Raw genomic sequence first — 24,912 nt, forward strand, 5'->3', positions numbered from 1 at the left:
TTAGTGCTTAAAATTACAAAGTACTATACTCTTAAACGAAATTTCCCAAGAAACGTATGACTAATAAGTTTATGGTAAAATCAGTTTTGATTTCTCTGACAAGGCTTCGAGGCTTATGTTTTAAAAATGATTTTCACCTGATCATCTTTGGTGTTAATTCGTTGTACACCAATATTCTATTGGAAGAAACCGTTTAATGCATGATATCGAGGAATAAACTGAAATAAATCCACATCAGAAAAGGCTGCCATCCTTAAACTGAGGATGATTTAAGCAAATCGAGATGGTTACATTTGGATTGTGTTTTTAGAGAAAAATAAGTCTTTTTAAGCAATGTTTCAATAGGCTAAGCACCAAAGTGTTTACAGAACCTAATTTTTTCAAGTCATTCCGGATTGTTTGTTTATTGGCTGATACTTTTAACAAATCCTGATTGGACAAGAAGCAGGCGATTGCCGCACTCTTTTGTGAAAACCAGACCCATGGCTGGTCGCAAAACGAATATCGACATTCAGTGAGTAAGTATATTGATCTTGTATTGATAAAGCAATATTAATACAGGAAAAAAAGGAAATGGCTTGTAAGTTCAAAGTGTGTATGTGTGGTACTTGTTGGAAATGCCCTCGATGTTAGCGTGGATACAGCGGTTTAGACCCAAAGGTCAAGATGGCACGACAAGCAGGTGAATATCAGCCATAGAGAAATAACAGGCACGAAGAAAGAATAAAAGGAAAGACTGATTGCGTCACTGTATTGAAAGGTGATGAAGATGAAACGTCTAACGATACTTCTGAGGATCCATTAGGTTTCGTGACACGAAAGAAACGACGCAGATTATTCAAGAAATCATGTATGAAACCAAGTCGTTGTTGTAGCACTCCAACATTGCGCAGGAACAATGTCTATTAAATTCGGTAGTTTTTTGGTATCAAATCCACAGCAACGTCAAACCTTCCAAATAAAGGAACTCAACGGAAGAGATCAAGTTTCAGTGCTCTTGACAAGAATAGTCGATTGTTTGCATTCTGGATGACAGTATTAAGGATTCTATGCACTGTGTTACTCCCAAGAGATCCATATTGTCTTATGAATGTGATTAAAAACGTAATTTAAAAGAAATCCGGTGATACAAAACTATTCTCATCTGCCAACGATGTACAAGAAACTCTGCCAGAGAAATGTATTCAGATACAAGTTGTACTTACACTGGTGTGTTAGTCAATAACATTAAAAGAAGTGAAAGAGAGATTGAAGATTGGAGGACAATAAGTGCAGTTAGATGGCACTTTCGTCGATTGAAATATGGGTTTCAGCTGGAATCTACAGTACTATCTACCCAGCGTTACTGTGAGCGAGGTACATTGAAAGCAGTATAGTACCATTGATCAAGGTAATGAGAATCATCCCAGTGACACCAAGGTGTTCATATCTAATCTGAAGACAAAGAACAAGAACATAACAAACTATGTTTGATGTATGCCAAGTCAACAACATAGCACAAACATCTTATAAGTTAACTGTTGTGTAGTATAGGAATCAAAAACTTGCTATGTGTCGGTAAATATGTGATTTATTTGTCTTTTAAAACCCTTATGTGGATTGATTTTTAATTTAACTTAAAAGCGCTAAAATTGGGTTTTTAGCTAATTCCGGAATAACGTTCTATATCCAGGTCTTACATACAGCCCAAATCCTGGGTGTCTGGCCCATAGATGTACTATTAAAACTTATATCAGAAACATTCTGTAGATGATGTGATACAGTCCGTCCACAAAAGAAATCCGTAAAAACACAGTGTTTAGATTTATGTTTAAAATTAGTGTTTGTTAACGTAAATGATCTCACATTGTTTTTACTGGATGTTTATATGACCTCACAGGTATGAGCTCCGTACAAACACTAGCCTTCACTTATATAATAGTGATGGCAATGGCTGGAAAATTTGTGTGTTTTTTTGTAATTTAGTGCAAAGCTACACGAGGACTATCTGTGCTAGCCGCCCCTAATTTAGCAGTGTAAGACTAGAGGAAGGCAACTAGTCATCACCACCCACCGCCAACTCTTGGACTACTCTTTTTACCAACGAATTGTGGAATTGACAGTCACATTATTACACCCCCACGGGTGAAAGGGCGAGCATGTCTAATACGACCGGGGTTTGAACTCGCGACCTTCAGATTTCTTGTCGCACGCCTTAACCCACCAGGCCTGGCTGGATAAATATCCAAATGAAATTAAAACACTGTATCTTAGATGTTACGTGAGTGAAAGTTTGGCAGTGTTTAAGCCTAACATAAAACTAAATCATATAGATATATTTAACCACATAGTATTGTTTCTACTATACCAGTTTTAATGTCCCCCCCAAAAAAAATCTATAGAATGACTGTTGTCATATGCAAGTCAAAATTCCCAGTATATAATGTACGAATTGTTTTAGGTCAAAGGAAGGCCACATCTTCAAATCAATTAACATCCTAAACTTCAGAATGATATTTTCAGTTTTAGGATAGAATTACGCAGTTAAATAACTCGTTCGCTACACATTTAAATATCTCAGATATGCTAAGAAGAACACAGGTGCTACTATTAGGCGAGTAAACACACGTATGAAAGAACATATACAAAACAGACATTAGGTTTCTACAAGTATTATGGATAATCTATATTAGTATATGAAGTAGGCTTGGCAATCCATTTCAATTTATAGTAAGATAAAGTCTTCTGATAGTTAACCAGCAAGGTTCAGTCTGTTCTTTATCAAACTTGCCTAAACGTAGATTAGTGTTCATTTGTAAATTAGAGCTAACTTACTGCTTCTTGAAAGTAAAACATTTCTTACAAGTCTTTCTAATAAACAACATTTCCTGAGGAACTGTCTATTTTAGTTTACCACCATACAAATTCGTCTTTCTTATAAACTCCTTCTAATAAACAATATTTCGTGAGAACCTATTTTAATTTACTACCGCACAAGCTAGTATAATTTGAATTAAGCCCTTCCATTAAACAATATTTCGTGAGAACCTATTTTAATTTACTACCGCACAAGCTAGTATAATTTGAATTAAGTCCTTCCATTAAACAATATTTTGTGAGAAACTATTTATTTTGGTTTACTACCATACAAGCTAGTATCTTTTGTACCAAGTCCTAATAAACAATATTTCGTGAGAAAGTGTTTATTTTGGTTTACTACCGTACAAGCTAGTATCTTTTGTATCAAGTCCTTCTGATAAACAATATTTCGTGAGAAACTATTTATTTTGGTTTACTACCGTACAAGCTAGTATCTTTTGTACCAAGTCCTAATAAACAATATTTCGTGAGAAAGTGTTTATTTTGGTTTACTACCGTACAGGCTAGTATCTTTTGTACCAAGTCCTAATAAACAATATTTCGTGAGAAACTATTTATTTTGGTTTACTACCGTATAAGCTAGTATCTTTTTATCAAGTCCTAATAAACAATATTTCGTGAGAAAGTGTTTATTTTGGTTTACTACCGTACAAGCTAGTATCTTTTGTACCAAGTCCTAATAAACAATATTTCGTGAGAAAGTGTTTATTTTGGTTTACTACCGTACAAGCTAGTATCTTTTGTACCAAGTCCTAATAAACAATATTTCGTGAGAAAGTGTTTATTTTGGTTTACTACCGTACAAGCTAGTATCTTTTGTACCAAGTCCTAATAAACAATATTTCGTGAGAAACTATTTATTTTGGTTTACTACCGTACAAGCTAGTATCTTTTGTACCTAGTCCTAATAAACAATATTTCGTGAGAAAGTGTTTATTTTGGTTTACTACCGAACAGGCTAATATCTTTCGTGTCAAGTCCTAATAAACAATATTTCGTGAGAAAGTGTTTATTTTGGTTTACTACCGTACAGGCTAGTATCTTTTGTACCAAGTCCTAATAAACAATATTTCGTGAGAAACTATTTATTTTGGTTTACTACCGTATAAGCTAGTATCTTTTTATCAAGTCCTAATAAACAATATTTCGTGAGAAAGTGTTTATTTTGGTTTACTACCGTACAAGCTAGTATCTTTTGTACCAAGTCCTAATAAACAATATTTCGTGAGAAACTATTTATTTTGGTTTACTACCGTACAAGCTAGTATCTTTTGTACCAAGTCCTAATAAACAATATTTCGTGAGAAAGTGTTTATTTTGGTTTACTACCGTACAAGCTAGTATCTTTCGTGTCAAGTCCTAATAAACAATATTTCGTGAGAAAGTGTCTATTTTAGTTTACTACCGTACAAGCTAGTATTTTTAATGAACAATGTTTAGTGGGAAACTATTTTTGTATTTTTACAATTCATTCTATCTACCGTACCTCATGAATAAGTAATTGCGAAATCCAGTTTATTAACAGAGATATCAACGTGCGCATGTTTTTTAAAATTACCTTCAAAATAAAAGTGTTACATACGTGAAGTCCAATATCGATATTCTATTTAGTAATATTACGTTTCTAACGTTAAGCGTTCTTTCAGCTGTAAGAATCATTGAATGAAACGACAGAAATGTAACTACAATGCACCACATTCGAGGAAACGCCAAGCAAGCCAATAATTCGTCATTCTTCTCTTTTTACGTAGTAGCTGTGAATGTGCGATAAGTTCAATTACCAAGTAACAAAATAACCATTTTTGAGAAAGAAAACGCCTATCTTTATAACAACTCTTGCCTGATAAGCTATAAGTTATCACATTTGTCGTGATGAAGGTAAAATTAACATTTAGGGGCAGCTTCAAATTGTGATACTTTTGAGAATTTCTAATTTACAACAATCGATTCAAGGTTGGAATAATATTCACGTGTGGAGAAATTGGTGCTGAATAGTTACTTACGTTTATTTTATTTTATTATAAAAGGAAAATTTAACAGTTCATGTGTTTTACAGCATAATATAGAATATACCTAACAGTGGCGGCGCCAAGGGGGGCTTGGGGGGCTTAAGCTTCCCTCAGTCCCCCCAATATTGATACCTACATATATTCATAAAATATGGAAAACGCAGTTCAAAATCGCACACCTTTATTGTATCTTGATATTTACATTATTATAACTGTACTTCGTATTGATGGCATTTTGGGAAGACCCTCCATAGTTTACCTCAGCCCCCCTAACGAAAATATCCTGGCGCCGCCACTGATAGCTGATGCTATTTAACTCTAACAATTTGACAGTATAGTCAATGCAACAGATGATAAAACATTAACATTCAAAGAGGCCCTGGTCTTTAAAACTTCCTAACTGGATATAGACACCACGGAGAACTATTATTTCTTAATGTAATTTTCTGAAACATTTTTACCTTTCGATAAATTAATCACAATACTCAGATTACAGTTCTTTTAAACGTTGTTACGTTTTAATAATTTAATTAAAACTTCTTGGTTACAATTTTTACCTTTTAATAAGTTAATTAGAACACTGCAGTTCTCTGAAACGTTTTTACTTCGAATATTGTTTCAAAAGGATAACAAATTTAATTTTTAATTAATGATTTAATATTTCTGATTTATTATTAAGTTAGCAACTTTTTCAGTACGTTTTGAAGAAGGCCTTGATTGTAAACATAAGTTAGTTATTTCGAGTTTAAGCAGGTCAGTGTTGTCAAATAAATACTCTCAGGAATAACCATCAGCGGTGAATTTGGATTCCTGTGTTTATACAATAACTCTTCAGGTATCGACCGTGTTAAGTATTAAGCTTATTTACAATTCCTTTAAGACGAAATTCACATTTAGCTGTAAACGTTTTACGTCGTCTTTAGTTAAAACAAAGCTACACAATAGGCATTATAAGCCTTCAGAATTACTGCTAAGCTACTGGGAGGCAAAGATGCTGTGCCAAGGGGCTCTTTGTAGCATCGTCAAGCTTAGCATAAAGCCTGTCTAACCGCTGCCGGAAATTTTACATAAAAATAGAGATTACTAGTGATGAATACAATTACTAATTAATTAAAGGCATCCTGTGCCGAATTGTTTATTTTGTATACTATTCATGATACTCATAAATAATATAATTATAGTTACGAATAAATAATTATCAAAACTGTGTATTTTCTTAATGATTTAGAAACATACTTGATATTTCATCAGTAATTTTCCAGAGATGCTCTTTTACCAGTGAAAAGGATAGAAATCGAATTAGACTTCGGTTTAGTATATTTTACGGTCACCTGATGGCGCGACAGGCCACTCGTTACTTTGTAAATAAGAGAGAAAAAAAATACTAAATAGGTTGCACTTTGAATATGCAAATATAAGCATACTTCCAACACTATTATTTGAATTTGGAGTAAATTGACAAAAAATCAGATATATGGCGAAAACTTTACTGGTATATTGTTCATTTGCTCAAATTTTGGGCATGCAACTCGAGAACCACTAAGAAAGATAGACTAGAAGAAAAGCAAATAGCAACACCACTAACTCTTTTACCGACAAATAATAGGATTAGCAGTCACATTATAACACCCATGCGACTGAAGTGGAAAGCGAGTTCGATCCTAAGAATTCGATCCTAAGAATTGCAACTTGCGAGTGGAGCGTACTAACCACCCCGTGAAGGTTGAAGAGAGAAGAAAAACAAAAACGTAACAGTATCAAGATCAGGAACAACTATTTGTATGTATAAAGCTTACTTCAAACATATTTTGTTTCTTTTACTACTGTCAAATAATTATTTGTTAAATTGATAACGAAACCAGTCAGAGACTAATAATTTAAAACGGTTTGTTTGTTTTTTGAATTTCGCTCAAAGCTACACGAGAGCTATCTACGTCAGCCGTACCTAATTTTTCAGTGTAAGACTAGAGGGAAAGCAGCTAGCCATCACTAACTCTTGGGCTACTCTTTTACCAACGAATAGTGGGATTGACTGTTACAATATAACGCCCCCACGGATCAAAAGGCTAGCATGTTTGGTGTGCCAGAGATTCGAACCCGCGCCCTTCATATTACGAGTTGAGTGCCTTAACCACCTGGCCATGCCGGACATGGTTTAAAACGGACAGCAATGAAATCAACAACGGATTACCTATTTTACTTGACATGCAACGAAACCAATCAGAAACTATATAATATGAAAACAAGGAAACCAAATACAGGCTAACATAACATAACGACATAACAACAAATCTAAGTAACAGTTCGTACGGGAATTCAATAGATCCTTTTCTTTATTTTTTGCTTGCAATACATAATTAATAGTGCGATTTATATGAAATCCCTTTTAAACCCAGAAATTATTAAGAATATTATAATAATATTAAAATACCTAATTTTACTTTTTTTATCAGTCCCAGATAATAGAACATGAAACAGTGCACTCGCTATCAGTAACTAGAGCGTACCATAGCAACAGTGAATATGTGAGTCGCTTGTGTTACCATAAGGCTATAACAATACGACTACAAACCAGTTGTTGGCAGTATGGAATTTTCACTGTTCGTAATGACACTAGTTTCTTTAGTGTTATATAGACGACGAAGTATTTGATACCCTACATTGTATGTTGGTTACCCTTATAATGTTTTTGTCTGACGTTGTATACACTGACGACTTTAACACAGGTAAGAATAACATGTAGTTTTGTATTACTCTCTGGATAAGAAATCACTATTAATCATATTTAGTTAGTTTGTGTTCTTAATTTTAAAGTATTTAATTTTAAAGTATATGAAGTATTTAATTTAAATTATTTAAAGTATTTAAGTTTAAAGTATATGAAGTATTTAATTTTAAAGTATTTAAAGTATTTAATTTTAAAGTATTCAAAGTATTTAATTTTAAAGTATTTAAAGTATTTAAAGTATTTAATTTTAAAGTATTCAAAGTATTTAATTTTAAAGTATTTAAAGTATTTAATTTAAAGTATTTAAAGTATTTAATTTTAAAGTATTCAAAGTATTTAATTTTAAAGTATTTAAAGTATTTAATTTAAAGTATTTAAAGTATTTAATTTTAAAGTATTCAAAGTATTTAATTTTAAAGTATTTAAAGTATTTAAATATGTCTCGGTGTAATTTTCTGAATATCATTTTTTTTTCAAGTAGTTAAAAGCTCCTCGGATTTTTTTTTCTTTCTTGAAGCTCTAAGCAGTTTGAGCCTACACTACAACACTACTGCTCTGAGTTTTCAATACGGTAAACTTAGCACTTAGTTTGAGAATAAAAGGTAAACGAAACAAAGCTTCCATTAATTGGTAGATGAAAGCTACTCACTTCACTGGCGGAATTTTTTTAAGTAGCTTGAATAATATTTGAATATTGAATGGATCACTGAAGAACAATCTGAACAATATTAAAGTACTGACAGGATAGCTTAATAACAGTTTGAACAATATTAAAATACTGACAGGATAATTTAATAACAATTTGAACAATATTAAAATACTGACAGAATAGCTTGATAACAGTTTGAACAATATTAAAATACTGACAGGATAGCTTAATAACAGTTTGAACAATATTAAAATACTGACAGGATAGCTTAATAACAGTTTAAACAATATTAAAATACTGATTGGATAGCTTAATAACAGTTTAAACAATATTAAAATACTGATTGGATAGCTTAATAACAGTTTGAACAATATTAAAATACTGACAGGATAGCTTAATAACAGTTTGAACAATATTAAAATACTGACAGGATAACTTAATAACAGTTTGAACAATATTAAAATACTGACAGAATAGCTTGATAACAGTTTGAACAATATTAAAATACTGACAGGATAGCTTAATAACAGTTTGAACAATATTAAAATACTGACAGGATAGCTTAATAACAGTTTGAACAATATTATAATACTGACAGGATAACTTAATAACAGTTTGAACAATATTAAAATACTGACAGGATAACTTAATAACAGTTTGAACAATATTAAAATACTGACAGAATAGCTTGATAACAGTTTGAACAATATTAAAATACTGACAGGATAGCTTAATAACAGTTTGAACAATATTAAAATACTGACAGGATAGCTTAATAACAGTTTGAACAATATTAAAATACTGACAGGATAATTTAATAACAGTTTGAACAATATTAAAATACTGACAGAATAGCTTGATAACAGTTTGAACAATATTAAAATACTGACAGGATAGCTTAATAACAGTTTGAACAATATTAAAATACTGACAGGGTAGCTTAATAACAGTTTAAACAATATTAAAATACTGATTGGATAGCTTAATAACAGTTTGAACAATATTAAAATACTGACAGGATAACTTAATAACAGTTTGAACAATATTAAAATACTGACAGGATAACTTAATAACAGTTTGAACAATATTAAAATACTGACAAAATAGCTTGATAACAGTTTGAACAATATTAAAATACTGACAGGATAGCTTGATAACAGTTTGAACAATATTAAAGTACTGACAGGATAGCTTAATAACAGTTTGAACAATATTAAAATACTGACAGGATAATTTAATAACAATTTGAACAATATTAAAATACTGACAGAATAGCTTGATAACAATTTGAACAATATTAAAATACTGACAGAATAGCTTGATAACAGTTTGAACAATATTAAAATACTGACAGGATAGCTTAATAACAGTTTGAACAATATTAAAATACTGACAGGATAGCTTAATAACAGTTTAAACAATATTAAAATACTGATTGGATAGCTTAATAACAGTTTAAACAATATTAAAATACTGATTGGATAGCTTAATAACAGTTTGAACAATATTAAAATACTGACAGGATAGCTTAATAACAGTTTGAACAATATTAAAATACTGACAGGATAACTTAATAACAGTTTGAACAATATTAAAATACTGACAGAATAGCTTGATAACAGTTTGAACAATATTAAAATACTGACAGGATAGCTTAATAACAGTTTGAACAATATTAAAATACTGACAGGATAGCTTAATAACAGTTTGAACAATATTAAAATACTGACAGGATAATTTAATAACAGTTTGAACAATATTAAAATACTGACAGAATAGCTTGATAACAGTTTGAACAATATTAAAATACTGACAGGATAGCTTAATAACAGTTTGAACAATATTAAAATACTGACAGGGTAGCTTAATAACAGTTTAAACAATATTAAAATACTGATTGGATAGCTTAATAACAGTTTGAACAATATTAAAATACTGACAGGATAACTTAATAACAGTTTGAACAATATTAAAATACTGACAGGATAACTTAATAACAGTTTGAACAATATTAAAATACTGACAAAATAGCTTGATAACAGTTTGAACAATATTAAAATACTGACAGGATAGCTTGATAACAGTTTGAACAATATTAAAGTACTGACAGGATAGCTTAATAACAGTTTGAACAATATTAAAATACTGACAGGATAATTTAATAACAATTTGAACAATATTAGAATACTGACAGAATAGCTTGATAAAAGTTTGAACAATATTAAAATACTGACAGGATAGCTTGATAACAGTTTGAACAATATTAAAATACTGACAGGATAACTTAATAACAGTTTGAACAATATTAAAATACTGACAGGATAGCTTAATAACAGTTTAAACAATATTAAAATACTGATTGGATAGCTTAATAACAGTTTGAACAATATTAAAATACTGACAGGATAACTTAATAACAGTTTGAACAATATTAAAATACTGACAGGATAACTTAATAACAGTTTAAACAATATTAAAATACTGATTGGATAGCTTAATAACAGTTTGAACAATATTAAAATACTGACAGGATAACTTAATAACAGTTTGAACAATATTAAAATACTGACAGGATAATTTAATAACAATTTGAACAATATTAAAATACTGACAAAATAGCTTAATAACAGTTTGAAGAATATTAAAATACTGACAAGATAAGTTAACGCAGTTTGAATGGCGCTACATTACTGACAGGATGATTTAAAAACGGTTTGACAAGCGCAAGACTACCGAAAAGATAGGTCAGGAACAACCTAAACAATACCAAAATACAGAATAGTTTGAGGATGGGCTGGAGAATACTAGAATAAACAAGTAAGGATGACTTAAGAACACCTTGAACAATATTATGATACTGACAATTTAAAGTTTTAAACTTTACTGATAGTTTTAAAGTCATCACTAAAGTTGTTATATAACAGACCAAAGGAGGAATCAACCACTTCTAGTCTGTTCAAAATTCATGTTTCGAGCCTTGTAGTTGGCCTAGCACGTAAAGTTCAGTGTGCAGTTTGGTGCTAAAAAAAACAACCAAATAAAATCTTCCAGATGGAATTACTCTAATATGAAATACCAATAGGTAGTGCTCAATTATACACGTAACCCAGAAGTAAGAAAAAGGATAACAACCAATACAATAATCCAACGCGAAGTCGTGTCGTAGATGAAAATTTTCGTTTTCATTACTTGTAGGGCCTGGCATGGCCAAGCGCGTAAGGCGTGCGACTCGTAATCCGAGAGTCGCGGGTTCGCGCCCGCGTCGCCCTAAACATGCTCGCCCTCCCAGCCGTGGGGGCGTATAATGTGACGGTCAATCCCACTATTCGTTGGTAAAAGAGTAGCCCAAGAGTTGGCGGTGGGTGGTGATGACTAGCTGCCTTCCCTCTAGTCTTACACTGCTAAATTAGGGACGGCTAGCACAGATAGCCCTCGAGTAGCTTTGTGCGAAATTCCAAAACAAACAAACAAACAATCATTACTTGTATACAACACTAAAAAGTACAGGTTTTTGGGGTCAGAAATATGTAATTCTATTTCTGGAGTGTTACGTGATGGAAGGTTGCTTTAACAGTGTTATTAATCAGCTAGTTGCTAACTGAAGTGACGTTAGTAACGAATATCGACCGGTTATATTCTTACTAACAGTTAAAGGTTCAATAACCTTGTAGTGATAAATAAAAATGTCGTAAGATAAAAATGAATCAGAGAAACATTTATAAAAGTCCTGAAAACGATTAATAATAAGAAAAAAATCCATCAGGGAAGGAAGGAAAAATCAGATGAATAAATATTACAATACAGATTAAGTGAGCTGGAAAAATATATTAATGTAAGGAGTATTCTAACAGGAAGGTGAAGTTAAATAAAACAGCAACTCGTATTTTGCTGTAAAATGCCTTAGATAAATATCTTCCCTTTGAAAAATAGGACAAAAATAACAAAGCGAAATAGTCATTAATATATAACATTAATAAATAATTAATTTCGAAACAAGGAATACTGGGCATTACAAATATGCCATTCCAAAAATAGACAATCGGTGTTTGATTAAAGTACGTTTTGGTTTGTTTATATTAAAATTCAGCTCTTCCAAGTGGCATGAATGCCTACAAAAAGTGACCTCTGTTGAGTGTTGTCACAAATACAGGAAGAGGAATCATGATTCTGAGCATGTTCAGGTGAAGAATATGAAAAAAGCATAAAACCTGAGAGAGGTTAAAAATGCCCTCACTGTAATGTACTCTTCTCATACTTTCGTAATTACAAATTAATGTAACATAATAAATAATCCGAGTTTTGTTTAAAAAAAAAGAGAAAAACATTTATTCTGTGATTAATCTATACACTAAAAATACTTGGAATAATTCTAGAATAAGTTATAACATGTACTTTTACCGAAGTTCTGTTTTGTTTTCCATGATTTTCTCAGACATTAGAGAAATATTGAAGTTAAGTTTCACGCGTGTTTTAAATATTGCATTAAGCTATTTTATCACGAACGTTCAAAAATATAAAAACCCTAAGCCTTTCCTCAGTAACGTGAAAATTCTCAGGGAGAATATACATAGTCTATTAACAAGTTTATATTGCACAGAGGATGTTTACTGTGCTATCTTTGTAATAAACAGTTTGTAGTTAAGCATAAAGTTACACAATCTGTGCTCTGCCCACCACGGGCATCGAAACCCCGGTTTCTAGCTTTATAAGTCCGTAGACATTCCGCTGTGTCACTTTGGGGCTCTCGCGAGCTTACTCAAGGCTTATGTAATAGACTTAAGGAGAGGTGCCTAATTAGTAGTATCACCTGCCAAGTCTTGGGCTATTGTTGACTGACAGAAGTATGTGATTTAAACGTCATTTTTATAGCGCTCCCAAGGCGCCAAATTGCGAAGAATATTTTTACAGCAACGTGCCGTGAACCATTAATCCTATGATTCACAGACCGAGCACACTAATCATTAGAACACACTCGGTCTTTAATAAAGTAATAACGGAAGTAAACAAAACTTATTTTGACCTCTATAGTACAATACTTAGGTAAATTATAAGTTTGTTAGTTAAGTTCAGTCCTCTGATACGACCTGTTTTACAGTGTTGCTGGCCTGGCATGGCCAAGCGCGTAAGGCGTGCGACTCGTAATCTGAGGGTCGCGGGTTCGCGCCCGCGTCGCGTAAACATGCTTGCCCTCCCAGCCGTGGGGGCGTATAATGTGACGGTCAATCCCACTATTCGTTGGTAAAAGAGTAGCCCAAGAGTTGGCGGTGGGTGGTGATGACTAGCTGCCTTCCCTCTAGTCTTACACTGCTAAATTAGGGACGGCTTGCACAGATAGCCCTCGAGTAGCTTTGTGCGAAATTCCAAAAAACAAAACAAACAATTACAGTGTTGCTAAAAGGCAGTGAGAAAGTTATAACTAGTCGCGAGACACACAAAGGAATTTAAGCTCTGGAGAGAGTTAATATATTTGAGTAAACTGGAAGTAACAAAGAGAAATTTAAGTGGTTACATATCCACTTGTTTAGTGGTAGGTACTCACAATGTATTTCATTTATTTATGTTGACACGTCATTACAAATGCGCAATATGACAGACAAATGAAGGTTAAGATTTGTTTTTGCGCAGTACAACTACTTTTGAAATGCAATAATAAATTTAATTGAAATATGTAGTGTTTTGTTTGTATAAATAACAATAAGTTTGATCAGTTTGTTTGTTTTTGGAATTCGTGCCAAGCAGCTACACGAGAGCTACCTACGCTAGTTGTTCCTAATTCAACTGTGTAAGACTAGAAGGAAGGCAGCTAATCATTATTATCCACCGCCAACTCTTGGGCTACTTTTACCAACGAATAGAGTGATTGACCGTAATATTATAATGCCCCAAGACTGAAAGGGCGAACATGTTTGGTGTGATGGGGATTCGAACTCGCGATCCTCAGGTTACGAGTCGAGTGCCCTAACCACCAGGCTATGGCGGGCCCTATTTTTATCAGAGAAATCTCTGTATTTGGAACGAAGCTAAAACTCAAACTGGCCGTCAGTATCGGTAACGGCCCGGCATGGCCAGATGGGTTAAGGCGTTCGACTCTTTCGCGGGTTTGAATCCCCATCACCCCAAATATGTTCGCCCTTTCAGCCGTGGGGGCGTTATAATGTTACGATCAATCCCACTATTCGTTAGTAAAAAAAAAGTAGCCCAAGAGTTAGCGGTGGATGATGATGACTAGTGGCCTTCCTTCTAGTCTTACCTTGCTAAATTAGGGACGGCTAGCGCAGATAGCCCTGTGCAGCTTTGCGCGAAATTCAAACACAAAACAAAACAAACACAGTATATATATTTGATTAAACAAGAGGGAATTCTCAATACTCGCGGAACTTGAAATTCTTTGAGGAGAGATTAAGGTAAATTAATCTATGAAACCCTTCCTCTATATTTATTAGCTAAATTAACACTCAAGCTTTCTCTAATAGTTGACTATTCTTCGTCAGGGGAACATAGCTAATGAAATATACATTTCTCACTTTCTTGCTTATAATACCTCCCATTAGCACAGCAGTATATCCGCGGACTTCAAACACTAGAAATAGAGTTTCAATACTCGTGGTGGGCAGAGCATAGATAGCCCACTGTGTAGTTTTGTGCTTAATTACAAACAGTCTTACTCACAAAGAATAAAATACATTTTTTTCGTCAGTTGAGCCCTCTCTCTTATATCGATGTTTCATCTTTATTCTTAACTGCTAGCTAAGAATTTATTCCAAACAATTTAGGGATTTATTTAGTGTAGTAATAAAGCTGTAATTTGTTTCATGAAAAAAATTAATATATTACTTCAAAATGTTTGTTTGTAATTAAGCAAAAGCTACACAAGGGACTATCTGCTCTGCCCATCACGAGTATCGAAACCCGGTTTATAGCGCTGTAAATCCGCAGACATGCCGCCGTGCCACTGAGAGGTATTTTAAAATGATTTTCACTGTTCATCAAAAAATCGCAGTATGAATACGTTATTCTATAATTTTCCAAATTTGTATTACTACTTATTCTTCCAGTATCTAGACTTTTCCATAGTTCGTATTATAGATTTCACATCACACTATCTTAAGCTTGTAAACGTTTTGGAACGCTTTTAGTCGGACACCATTGTTAAAAGTAACATAGATTGTTTCTGTTCTTTTTTAATATATATATATAAAAAAAACATAAGCAAATATTATACTAAAAACAAAACCGAAACCACGTCTTAAACTCATCTAACTATTAAAGCGACTGGAATGTTTCCAGCTGTAGAAAATCGAGTATAGTTACAGATGATGATAAGAGTGTTGAGTGTGACCCATGATCGATGGTTTTAGGATACACTCGAAATGTAGATCAAGTTACGATAAATCCAATGTTGTATAATATCTGAAAGTTTTTTTTATGTTGCTTATTAAGGACCTGAACAATCGAAAAGTAATCTTAATACAGGTCGATGAATATTTTAACCAAATCACATATTTGTTGAAACAAATGTAAAGAAAGTTATCTAGAAAGCTCATTTCAGTGAAAGCAACATTAGTTTTTAGTTATTCTTGCAGTTTACATTAGTGATTCCTATTTTAATTAATAAATTTTTAGTCTTAGTTAAAATAACCAGGTGACGTCACTGTACGTGATATGAGAATATTCAAATTATCTTTAACCCTAGTTACTGGCAATCATACTTACTCATCATATTCATATTATCCTTAACCCTAGTTACTGGTAATCGTACTTACTCATCATATTCATATTATCCTTAACCCTAGTTACTGGCAATCTTACTTACTCCTCATATTCAAATTATCTTTAACCCTACTTACTGGTAATCATACTGACTCATTAATTTATCTAACTATAGATAAGAAATTTTGTTTTGTTTAACTGCACCATAAGAAAGGTTTTCGAAAAATATGTATTATATCTAGATTACTTGGTAAATTCCTTTTTACTATTACATCTAAGAAAGGCAAGCTATTATTTTTCTCAATTTCATAAGTAAATTGTATAGATGTTTCTATAGTATTCAGATAGCAGGCAAACTCAATGCTTTATTACCATATCTCCACAACAAGAAAGTGTTATCTACATATTTTAATCCGAATATCAGGTTTATATTTTGCATTATTTATGACTATGGTTTAAAATACAACCTTATACAAGTCATACAACAACAGCGAAAGTGGCGATCCTATAACTAATCCTTTAATTTGACTCTAAACATAATTGTTTATTTTTAAAAATGAATCTTTCACACAGTTCTTTCTTAAATTAAGTATAACTTCAACTGCTGGAGTTTTATTTTTTTATTTTATTCATGCCAGCCCGGCATGACCAAGTGGGTTAAGGCGTTCGATTCCTAATCTAAGGGTCGCGGGTTCGAATCCCCGTCGCAACAATGATGCTCGCCCTTTCAGCCGTGGGGGCGTTATAAGTTACGATTAATCTTCTATTCGTTGGTAAATATTAGCCTAAAGGTGGTGATGACTAGCTGCCTTCCCTCTAGTCTTACACTTCTAAATTAGGGACGGCTAGCTCAGATAGCCCTCGTGTTGCTTTCCACGAAATTTCAAATATCAATGAAACATACTTTATTCTCTAAAAAACTTAATAGCACCTTCTACGGGAGCTTTCGTAAACAACGATATTATGTCAAAGATACAAACAACTCGTTTTTAATTAGTTCTATATTTAAAATTTTACCTACAAATTCTGGAGTATTTTTTAAACTATATATTTATTTTTATTTCTCAAAAACGAATATTTTTTTAGCCATTTGATATGACGACGCTATTGGCCTATAATTTTTATTCATTTTATGTATCTTTGGAAGTGCATAACATATTGTAGAAATAAAACTAGCTGGATTTACCTTTGTTCTCTAAACCACTTAAAGTTAAATAGTTTTTTATCATTCGTTTTTTACTGATTCATAATACTTACTTCTACGGTTATGCTTAAGTTTTTCCTAAGTACCCTCCTCTAATAGACTTTCAGCTCCTTTAATATAGTCACATTTATTAAGTATTACAATTGTCTTCTTTTATCTGTTTAACAATTAATAATATGTTTCTCTTAACGATTTTATGACCTTCGTATCAGTATTTTATTTAGTTACGATCGGGTTAAAATTGTCTACAAGTTTTTTGACATTCAGTTCTAATTACGTTTTTACAGTTCTCAAAGTTTACAGTTATCCAAGTTAGTTTTTATATCTGTTATCAGTTCTTCATATTTAAACTCGATAAGTTACAAGCACATCCTAATCCTTTATTTAACATATCTTTATTACTAAGAATTACTTCTAAGTTATTTAGAAATTTGGGATATTCTGAAAAAAAACTTGTATAAGCTTCAACTCGATTATTTAACTTAGTGTCTTCATTTTCGTTCTCGTTGTTACTCTGTTGTGTTACTCACAGTATGCCTCTCCCAATGACACAGTGGTATTTGTACGGACTTATAACGCTCTAATCCGGGTTTCGATACCCGTGGTGGGCAGAGAACTCATTGTGTAGTTTTGATCCCTAATAACAAAGACAATATGTTAAATTTTGTCCATTCTCTGCAGTCATGGTCATAATGCTTTTCTTTTTGAATAGACGATCCCGAAGACATTGAAAACGAGTCCCAAAATGACGAAGCCAAACAACATTGTGTAAAGGAACAAACACAGCTAATCAGTATTGGAATGTTCCTGATGGTCGTATTGGCCTCTTGTTGGGTGAGCGTCGCTCATTTGCTCAATTCCACCTATATAAATAACGTCTACGTCAGAGTGTTGGTGCCTAATTCATCAAGTCCAGCTGGTAACGAAAAGGACAGTTCTGCTATTGCACATACATCTACGATGACGTCATCCTCCTACGATGCGCCCTTATTTACTACCTGGTTTTGTGCAATTTGGAATGCTTTCTTCTTCCCGATTTATATGGGAGCGAGGCTTTGCTCACGTACGCCACCAACTGCTTGCAGCAAAGTGCTAAAGTAAGCTAAACCATTAACTACGTGTTTATGATATTTATGTCGAAGCTGAAAACAATAGCAGTTTGTACGTAATAAAGTTCTTTAGCTCACTTACTTTCATAATATCGGAAAGTAACCACAAATCAGAAAAGGCAGTCAAAGGAGACCTCAGGGGACCTGGCCCCCTGAAAATGCATGAATATTGATCACATATTATTTTTTGGGTTTCTTCCTATACTACGTCTTGTGTCATTCAATAAAACGTCTTTTACACTTGATTTGATTTAATGACAATTTAAATAAAAATTTAGATCAACTTCAACTTTTTAATTTATTGGCTTCCCTGAACATCTCCTCTCTTCCCCTCCTCCCCCAACGACTGTAAAACCTGACTATGCCAAATACATTTACATTATTTCTTTTTCACAGCTGTGTTGGAGGGTTGTATCCAAACCCAACTAAAGCTATATTACTGTCAATATATTAACCTAACCAGGATGGAAGAAGGGGTAAGTGCCATTCCACTTCAAACATATTTAACAAAATGACTTCCCACGTTCTTCACTTTCCTCTTCTTATTAAGCCCAACATGGCCAGGTGGTTAAGGCACTTGACTCGTAATCTGAGGGTCTCGGGTTCGAATCCCCATCATACCAAACATGCTCACCATTTCAGCCGTGGGGGCGTTATAATGTTACAGTTAATTCAAATATTGGTTACTAAAAGAGTCGCCCAAAAATTGGTGGTGGATGTTGGTGACTACTTGCTTTCCATCTAGTCTCACACTGCTAAATTTTGGACGACAACTAGCGCAGATAGCTTTGCGCGAAATTCAAACAAATCACACCAAAAATTTTCGAATTTACGGTTGTCAATCATCCTCCACTTTTAAGAAAATTAAGTGCGCGTGGCTGCCAAACTATTTGTTAAATTGTTACCATAATTTCAAAGACTATATTTTTACAACCAACTATAGCGTATCATGTCATTATTTTATGTTTTCTATTTCAAAGCCTGCGTACTTAGAATCAATGACACTTTATCACTATCTTTTGTTTTCTATTTCAGGGGCTGTACATTTATAGTCAGCTACAAGTATTAATGCGTTTTTCACTTCTTTTTTTTTTACAGAGAGTGTGTCGAAGGGTTTCGAGAGAAAGGTTTCACCGTTGTCCAGTTCCTTGGCCGCTGCGGACTCTTCTGTCTGCTGTGGGTCATCTCAAACTACATGTTTATCCATTCATTAAGAATCCTTGACACAACTGTCGTAGTTGCTTTGTATTCTTCAACCGTCTCTTTTGTGTATTTGCTATCTTGGGTTGTGCTTCATGAACAATTTATTGGAATTAGGGTGAGTATATTAATCAACTTACCATCTTTAAGGTTAGTATATTCATCAACTTATCACCTTTAGAGTTAGTATGTTCATTAACTTACCATCTTTAGTGTTAGTATATTCATCAACTTACCATCTTTAAGGTTAATATATTCATCAACTTATCATCTTTAGTGTTAGTATATTCATCAACTTTCCATCTTTAGGGTTAGTATATTCATCAACTTACCATCTTTTCGATTTTCACTAACCGAATTCCGTGTCCATACTAATTTTTATTATAGCAGTGCTACTTAGGTGTTTAACGTGAAGTTGAAACTGATTGTTGTTGCACTGGCTAATACGCACCTGAGGAGATTAATACACACCAGTTGAGGAGGTATAAAATACAGCTTTACACTTCTAACTGTTTAATGTGTAAACATATCATTGTAACTGAAAGTTTTTTTACCTTCTTGTTTTCTTTGGAAATATATCACCAGTTCATGTATATTTGTTTTTCTTAGATAGTGGCTGTGATCTTGTGCAATACAGGTATTTCACTCTTGGCTTACATGGATGGAACTTCCAGAACTATAACACTAGGGGGCGTTATTCTAGCATCAGCATCAGCTGTTGGCTCTGCAGTATATAAGGTTAGTAAAGCACTATGATTTGATCATTTTAACAATTTCTAATTGATATTAAATCTCAAAATTATTTAGTCAGCAAGACTTAGAGGGATTAAGGAAGACATGATTATAAATATATATGTGTGTGTGTGTAGCGGAACCATTATGTCTCGTTAGTGCTAATGATAGGATCTACACGTTCGTATTAAATGAGGAATATGATCATAAAGATACTGGGAAAAATATACACAGGAATATATGAGGATATCATGTTTGATAATGATCATTGATATGTTCTGAATAGTTAATATTTCCTGGACTTACTCCGCTCACTTTAGAAATGGCGTTACAATAGAGTTTCGAGCATTTATTTTCTTTAACAGTTTTCCTTCAGAAACTCTTATTAAACTTTATTCTAATAAATATTGAAGGTTACTTTATTTCGATAAAGTGCGCTGGTACAAACGTCAAATCCTCACATAATGTGGGCGTTGGTAAAACGACACCACCTTCTAGAATATTGTGTATCACAATAGTAGTCGTTTTCTGTATTTTAAAATTTTCGTGCGAAGCTTCACGTGTTTTTGTATACACAGAGCCGTTTGCAGTTTAAATTGGACTGATACATTGTCGGAAAGGAATCGACTCAACAGCTCTCACCAGCAACTCTTCAGCTACTATGTCTGACCGAATGGTGGGATTTGACCTTCACTTTTATAACGCACCCATGTCCTCAAAGTGCGAGCGATTTTTTTTGTGTCGTAACGGGTTTCAAACATTGAACTTCTGAATTCACAGTTCAGGCACGTTAACCAACAGCCGATAGCGTGCTAGCTCGATTTTCAGAACATCTAATGCACTTAGATATTTTTTAATAGAAGCTAGCATATAGTTTTTCCGAAGGATTTTGGGGGGGGGGTTGAATCCATTTGTGTTAGTTTTCAAACTTTATCTGTCAAGTTTAACGTTTTAAAGAAATGGATAAACAAAATATCCACCAGAAAACAGGACGAAACATAAGTTACAATGTTTAAAATCATTTAAACATTCTTGTCCCAATGATTTTAAGGAATCAAATCAAATTTCTCACTTATTAAATCTTATGGCAACGTTTTGGCCTTCAAAATACAACAAAATGAATTGACGGAAAAAAATAAAGCTTCAAGTTATTATTTCAAAATAATAATGTTAATTTAATAAGAGATACTTTATGATATGTGTGTGTGTGTTTTTCGTATAGAAAAGTCACATTGGGCTATCTGGTGAGTACTTTACTATACCTTTAATCGTTAAGCCGTAATAAAGATGCAGTTACATAACATTATCTTATGGTATCTTAGTTCATTTAACTTAATGAAAAAAGTTCTAGATTCTATATAAGTGCATTTTAAAGAAAACTTGATTATAAAAGGTGTAACAAAATACCTCTTAACGAATTAGATGGTATTACTGTTTTGATGTACTAATACGGCGCCTTCTTCTTGGTGGCCATTTTGTTAGGATTCAGCTTGAAGGTAAGGTAAAACATTGCTCTAGGTTGTAAGAAACGTGCAATTTGGATTCAATATTCCAAAAATACGGGCATATCAGAGCTTAAAACGTTTTTCTATGACAGTAGTATGCAAAATTAGCTCTCGTTCCGTGTTCTGGTGGCCATTTTGTTTTGTTTGGTTAAGTTTGGTACACAGAAGTGGATTCCGCACTCTAAGTTCCTTATAAAAAAGTACCCGTGAACTTTTACTCAAAAATCTCTGAACGTTCTTATAGAGACACATTTTTTTCACATTTGAAACTACTCTGTAGTACGTTGATGTTGAAATCGTGATAAGTTTTTGTTTGTTTCAGTATTTCACGCAAAGCTACTCGAGGGCCATCTGCGCTCGCCGTCCCTAATTTAGCAGTGTAAGACTAGAGGGAAGGCAGCTAGTTATCACCACCCACCGCCAACTCTTGGGCTACTCTTTTACTTACGAATAGTGGGATTGACCGACCCATTATAACACCCTCACGGTTGAAAGGGTGAGCATGTTTGGTGTGAGGGGGATTCGAACCCGCGCGTGATAAGTCTTAGCATGTTTTAAGTGTTTCAGTCACAGTACATTTCATTTGGTAGGTGTTCAAAGTATGACGTGTTTCAACAGATATTATATGTATTATTATGGTAGGTGTTCAAAGTACGACCTGTTTCAACAGATATTATATATATTATTATGGTAGGTGTTCAAAGTATGACGTGTTTCAACAGATATTATATATATTATTATGGTAGGTGTTCAAAGTATGACGTGTTTCAACAGATATTATATATATTATTATGGTAGGTGTTCAAAGTATGACGTGTTTCAACAGATATTATATATATTATTATGGTAGGTGTTCAAAGTATGACGTGTTTCAACAGATATTATATATATTATTATGGTAGGTGTTCAAAGTATGACGCGTTTCAACAGATATTATATATATTATTATATAATTTCATTTTTATTTTCATCTCAAACTAGCTATAATTAATTGTTCAAATGATCGAGTAATTTGATATTTTGTCGGATGACACTGAGTAATTTTACGCAAATTTATAACAGAAGTTCTGCGTTGGTTTCACTAGTATAATTAGCTCTTCTTGAAGGGACATTATAAAATTTAGTCACCAGAACATGCTCTACTAGAATAATTAGTAATTGTACGTTGCTTTTGCAGTGTCTACGTAACATAAACTATATTTTAATTTGTAGGTATTTTTCAAGAAGTTCATAGGCGAGGTGACCTTTGGTCAGCTTTCTCTGTTTTTCACTCTTATTGGTTTATTAGACGCTTTTCTGATATGGCCTCTTTTTGTCGGCTTATATTTCACTCATGTTGAAACCATATTTTGGAATCAACTTCCATGGCCTTTACTAGGTGGCGCTGCATCCCTATCATTGGGTAAGTTTCGTAATTTATTGTGTTACTTAATGTCAAGGTTTATTAGCATTAAAATTACTTTTTCTCTTAGGAAGGTCTTAGAATAATCTCGTTAAAAGGTATTTCATTAATTTTATATAGTGTTCAAACGATCATTCGATTTAAAATCCTTTGGCTTTTACCGGGTGATGTTGCGTAATTCTTAGTAAATATATATTCTATGGATCATTATTTTTATATGTAACTTCAGCATAGCGAAATTTTATTTTGTTTTTAATGGCTCTTCTCGTATTTTCATAAGTTTTGATCCTTTTATATGGATACATATAATTTCACACTTCTGGTGAGCTGGAAGTATTGTGATTTTTTATTTGAAATATTTGTTATCTGGAATCAGGCAATTTTTGTTTTGTTTTGTTTGGGAAAATAATATTGAGTATTGAAAATATATCTCAAACAACCACGAAACAAGAGTCGGGAGTTTGTTTTCATGCTGTACTGTAACACATGATGTAATTAGATATTAAATTACTAATGTTTAACAGAAAAGATCTGCAAGTACATTTGATTTTAACTGAGAGTCTTCGTATCTCACTTCACGTTACTTTTAAATGAAAAGTCAAGGTATATAGATACTTATGGATATTGTAGCACGTGCCACGTGATATCTGAGACAGAGTAGCTGTACAAACAACTCTTAAAAATATCTTGCTTTTATTTTCAAACACTTCTGAGTTCGCTTAACGAAAATTCTGCCCGGCTGAATGTTTTACTGTAGTTTCAATTTAAAAAAACGGTTAACATCATTGTACCAATTTAGTCTGAATTTTTTTTCAGTGGCCAATCTTTTAACCAACTTTGGAGTCTTATGGACGTACGATGTATTTTAACCCTTGGTCTAATCTTGGCAGTTCCGGTTTCAGCAGGTCAGTTTTCATAATAACAAGTAAAAGATCTGTGGATAACTAAACTTATTAAAAGCTGCTGTTTGCTATAGTGAAACTCGTGTACTTCCAAATGTGTTATTTCTTCTTTTTTTTTATTTTAGTTATTGATATCCGGGTGTATGGAGTGGTATTCAGAGGTATGAAACTGGTAGGAGTTATCCTCATTGATATCGGCTTCCTGCTGGTACTGTCACCCAGCAACTGGCCCGAATACCTCAATAAGATATTATTGGCACGAAAAAGAACCTACAGGAAAGAACCCGAAAAACAGCTAGAGGTGGAGCAGTCTAAAGGTCAAAGGTCACGCCTGAGGACTCTCAGTGGACACGTGAAATAAATTTTATTTAACATGAAAATCTATTTTAAAAAATGTAAGAGGTACAGGCGTGACAATGTTTATCAAAGTGTATTGTTGCATAAATTTCAAAGTAACCATTTAACAACTAAGTAACAGCCTGTCTGTCACTGACTTTAACTGCCTTTCTCTCAAATATTGCGATCATCAAACTCTTTCGATTGATCACTTTACCTGCTAGATAAAGTTACTGATGATTTGACTTTGATAAACTTTTCAAAGAAACGGAATGGAGAACGTTTTACTACTTGTAATTTCAAAGCTGTTTTTTCTTTCCACGAAAAGAAATAAGGTTTCGTTTCAGGATGACTTTCCACTTTGCTCAACTAATTTTGTAAGGAAAGCACAAAGAGAAAGAGCAGAGGATACAGTTTCTTCTCTGATTACCTTTTTCGTTTCACCACATGAGAACAGGAAGTATTTGTACAGATTCTATTTTAAAGGTACAAGAATTTCACTTTATACTTTATCTGGGTGAGGTTCATACTTTATCTTGTTGAGGTTCATACTTTATCTGGGTGAGG

The 24,912-nt window shown here is 33.2% G+C and overlaps 1 protein-coding gene across 1 annotated transcript; it reads left to right on the forward strand.

Annotated features, from left to right (window-relative positions):
• The first annotated feature begins 666 nt into the window (after positions 1-666).
• Positions 667-24,370, forward strand: LOC143224026 (solute carrier family 35 member F3-like). Its single transcript, XM_076452488.1, has 6 exons — positions 667-682; positions 17,872-18,256; positions 19,367-19,586; positions 20,078-20,206; positions 22,918-23,107; positions 24,135-24,370. Exons 1-6 carry the CDS (start codon positions 667-669, stop codon positions 24,368-24,370), a joined length of 1,176 nt encoding a protein of 391 aa, XP_076308603.1.
• The last annotated feature ends 542 nt before the right edge of the window (positions 24,371-24,912 follow it).

Source organism: Tachypleus tridentatus, chromosome 8 (assembly GCF_004210375.1).
Source record: "Tachypleus tridentatus isolate NWPU-2018 chromosome 8, ASM421037v1, whole genome shotgun sequence".
Classification (NCBI taxonomy): domain Eukaryota; kingdom Metazoa; phylum Arthropoda; class Merostomata; order Xiphosura; family Limulidae; genus Tachypleus; species Tachypleus tridentatus.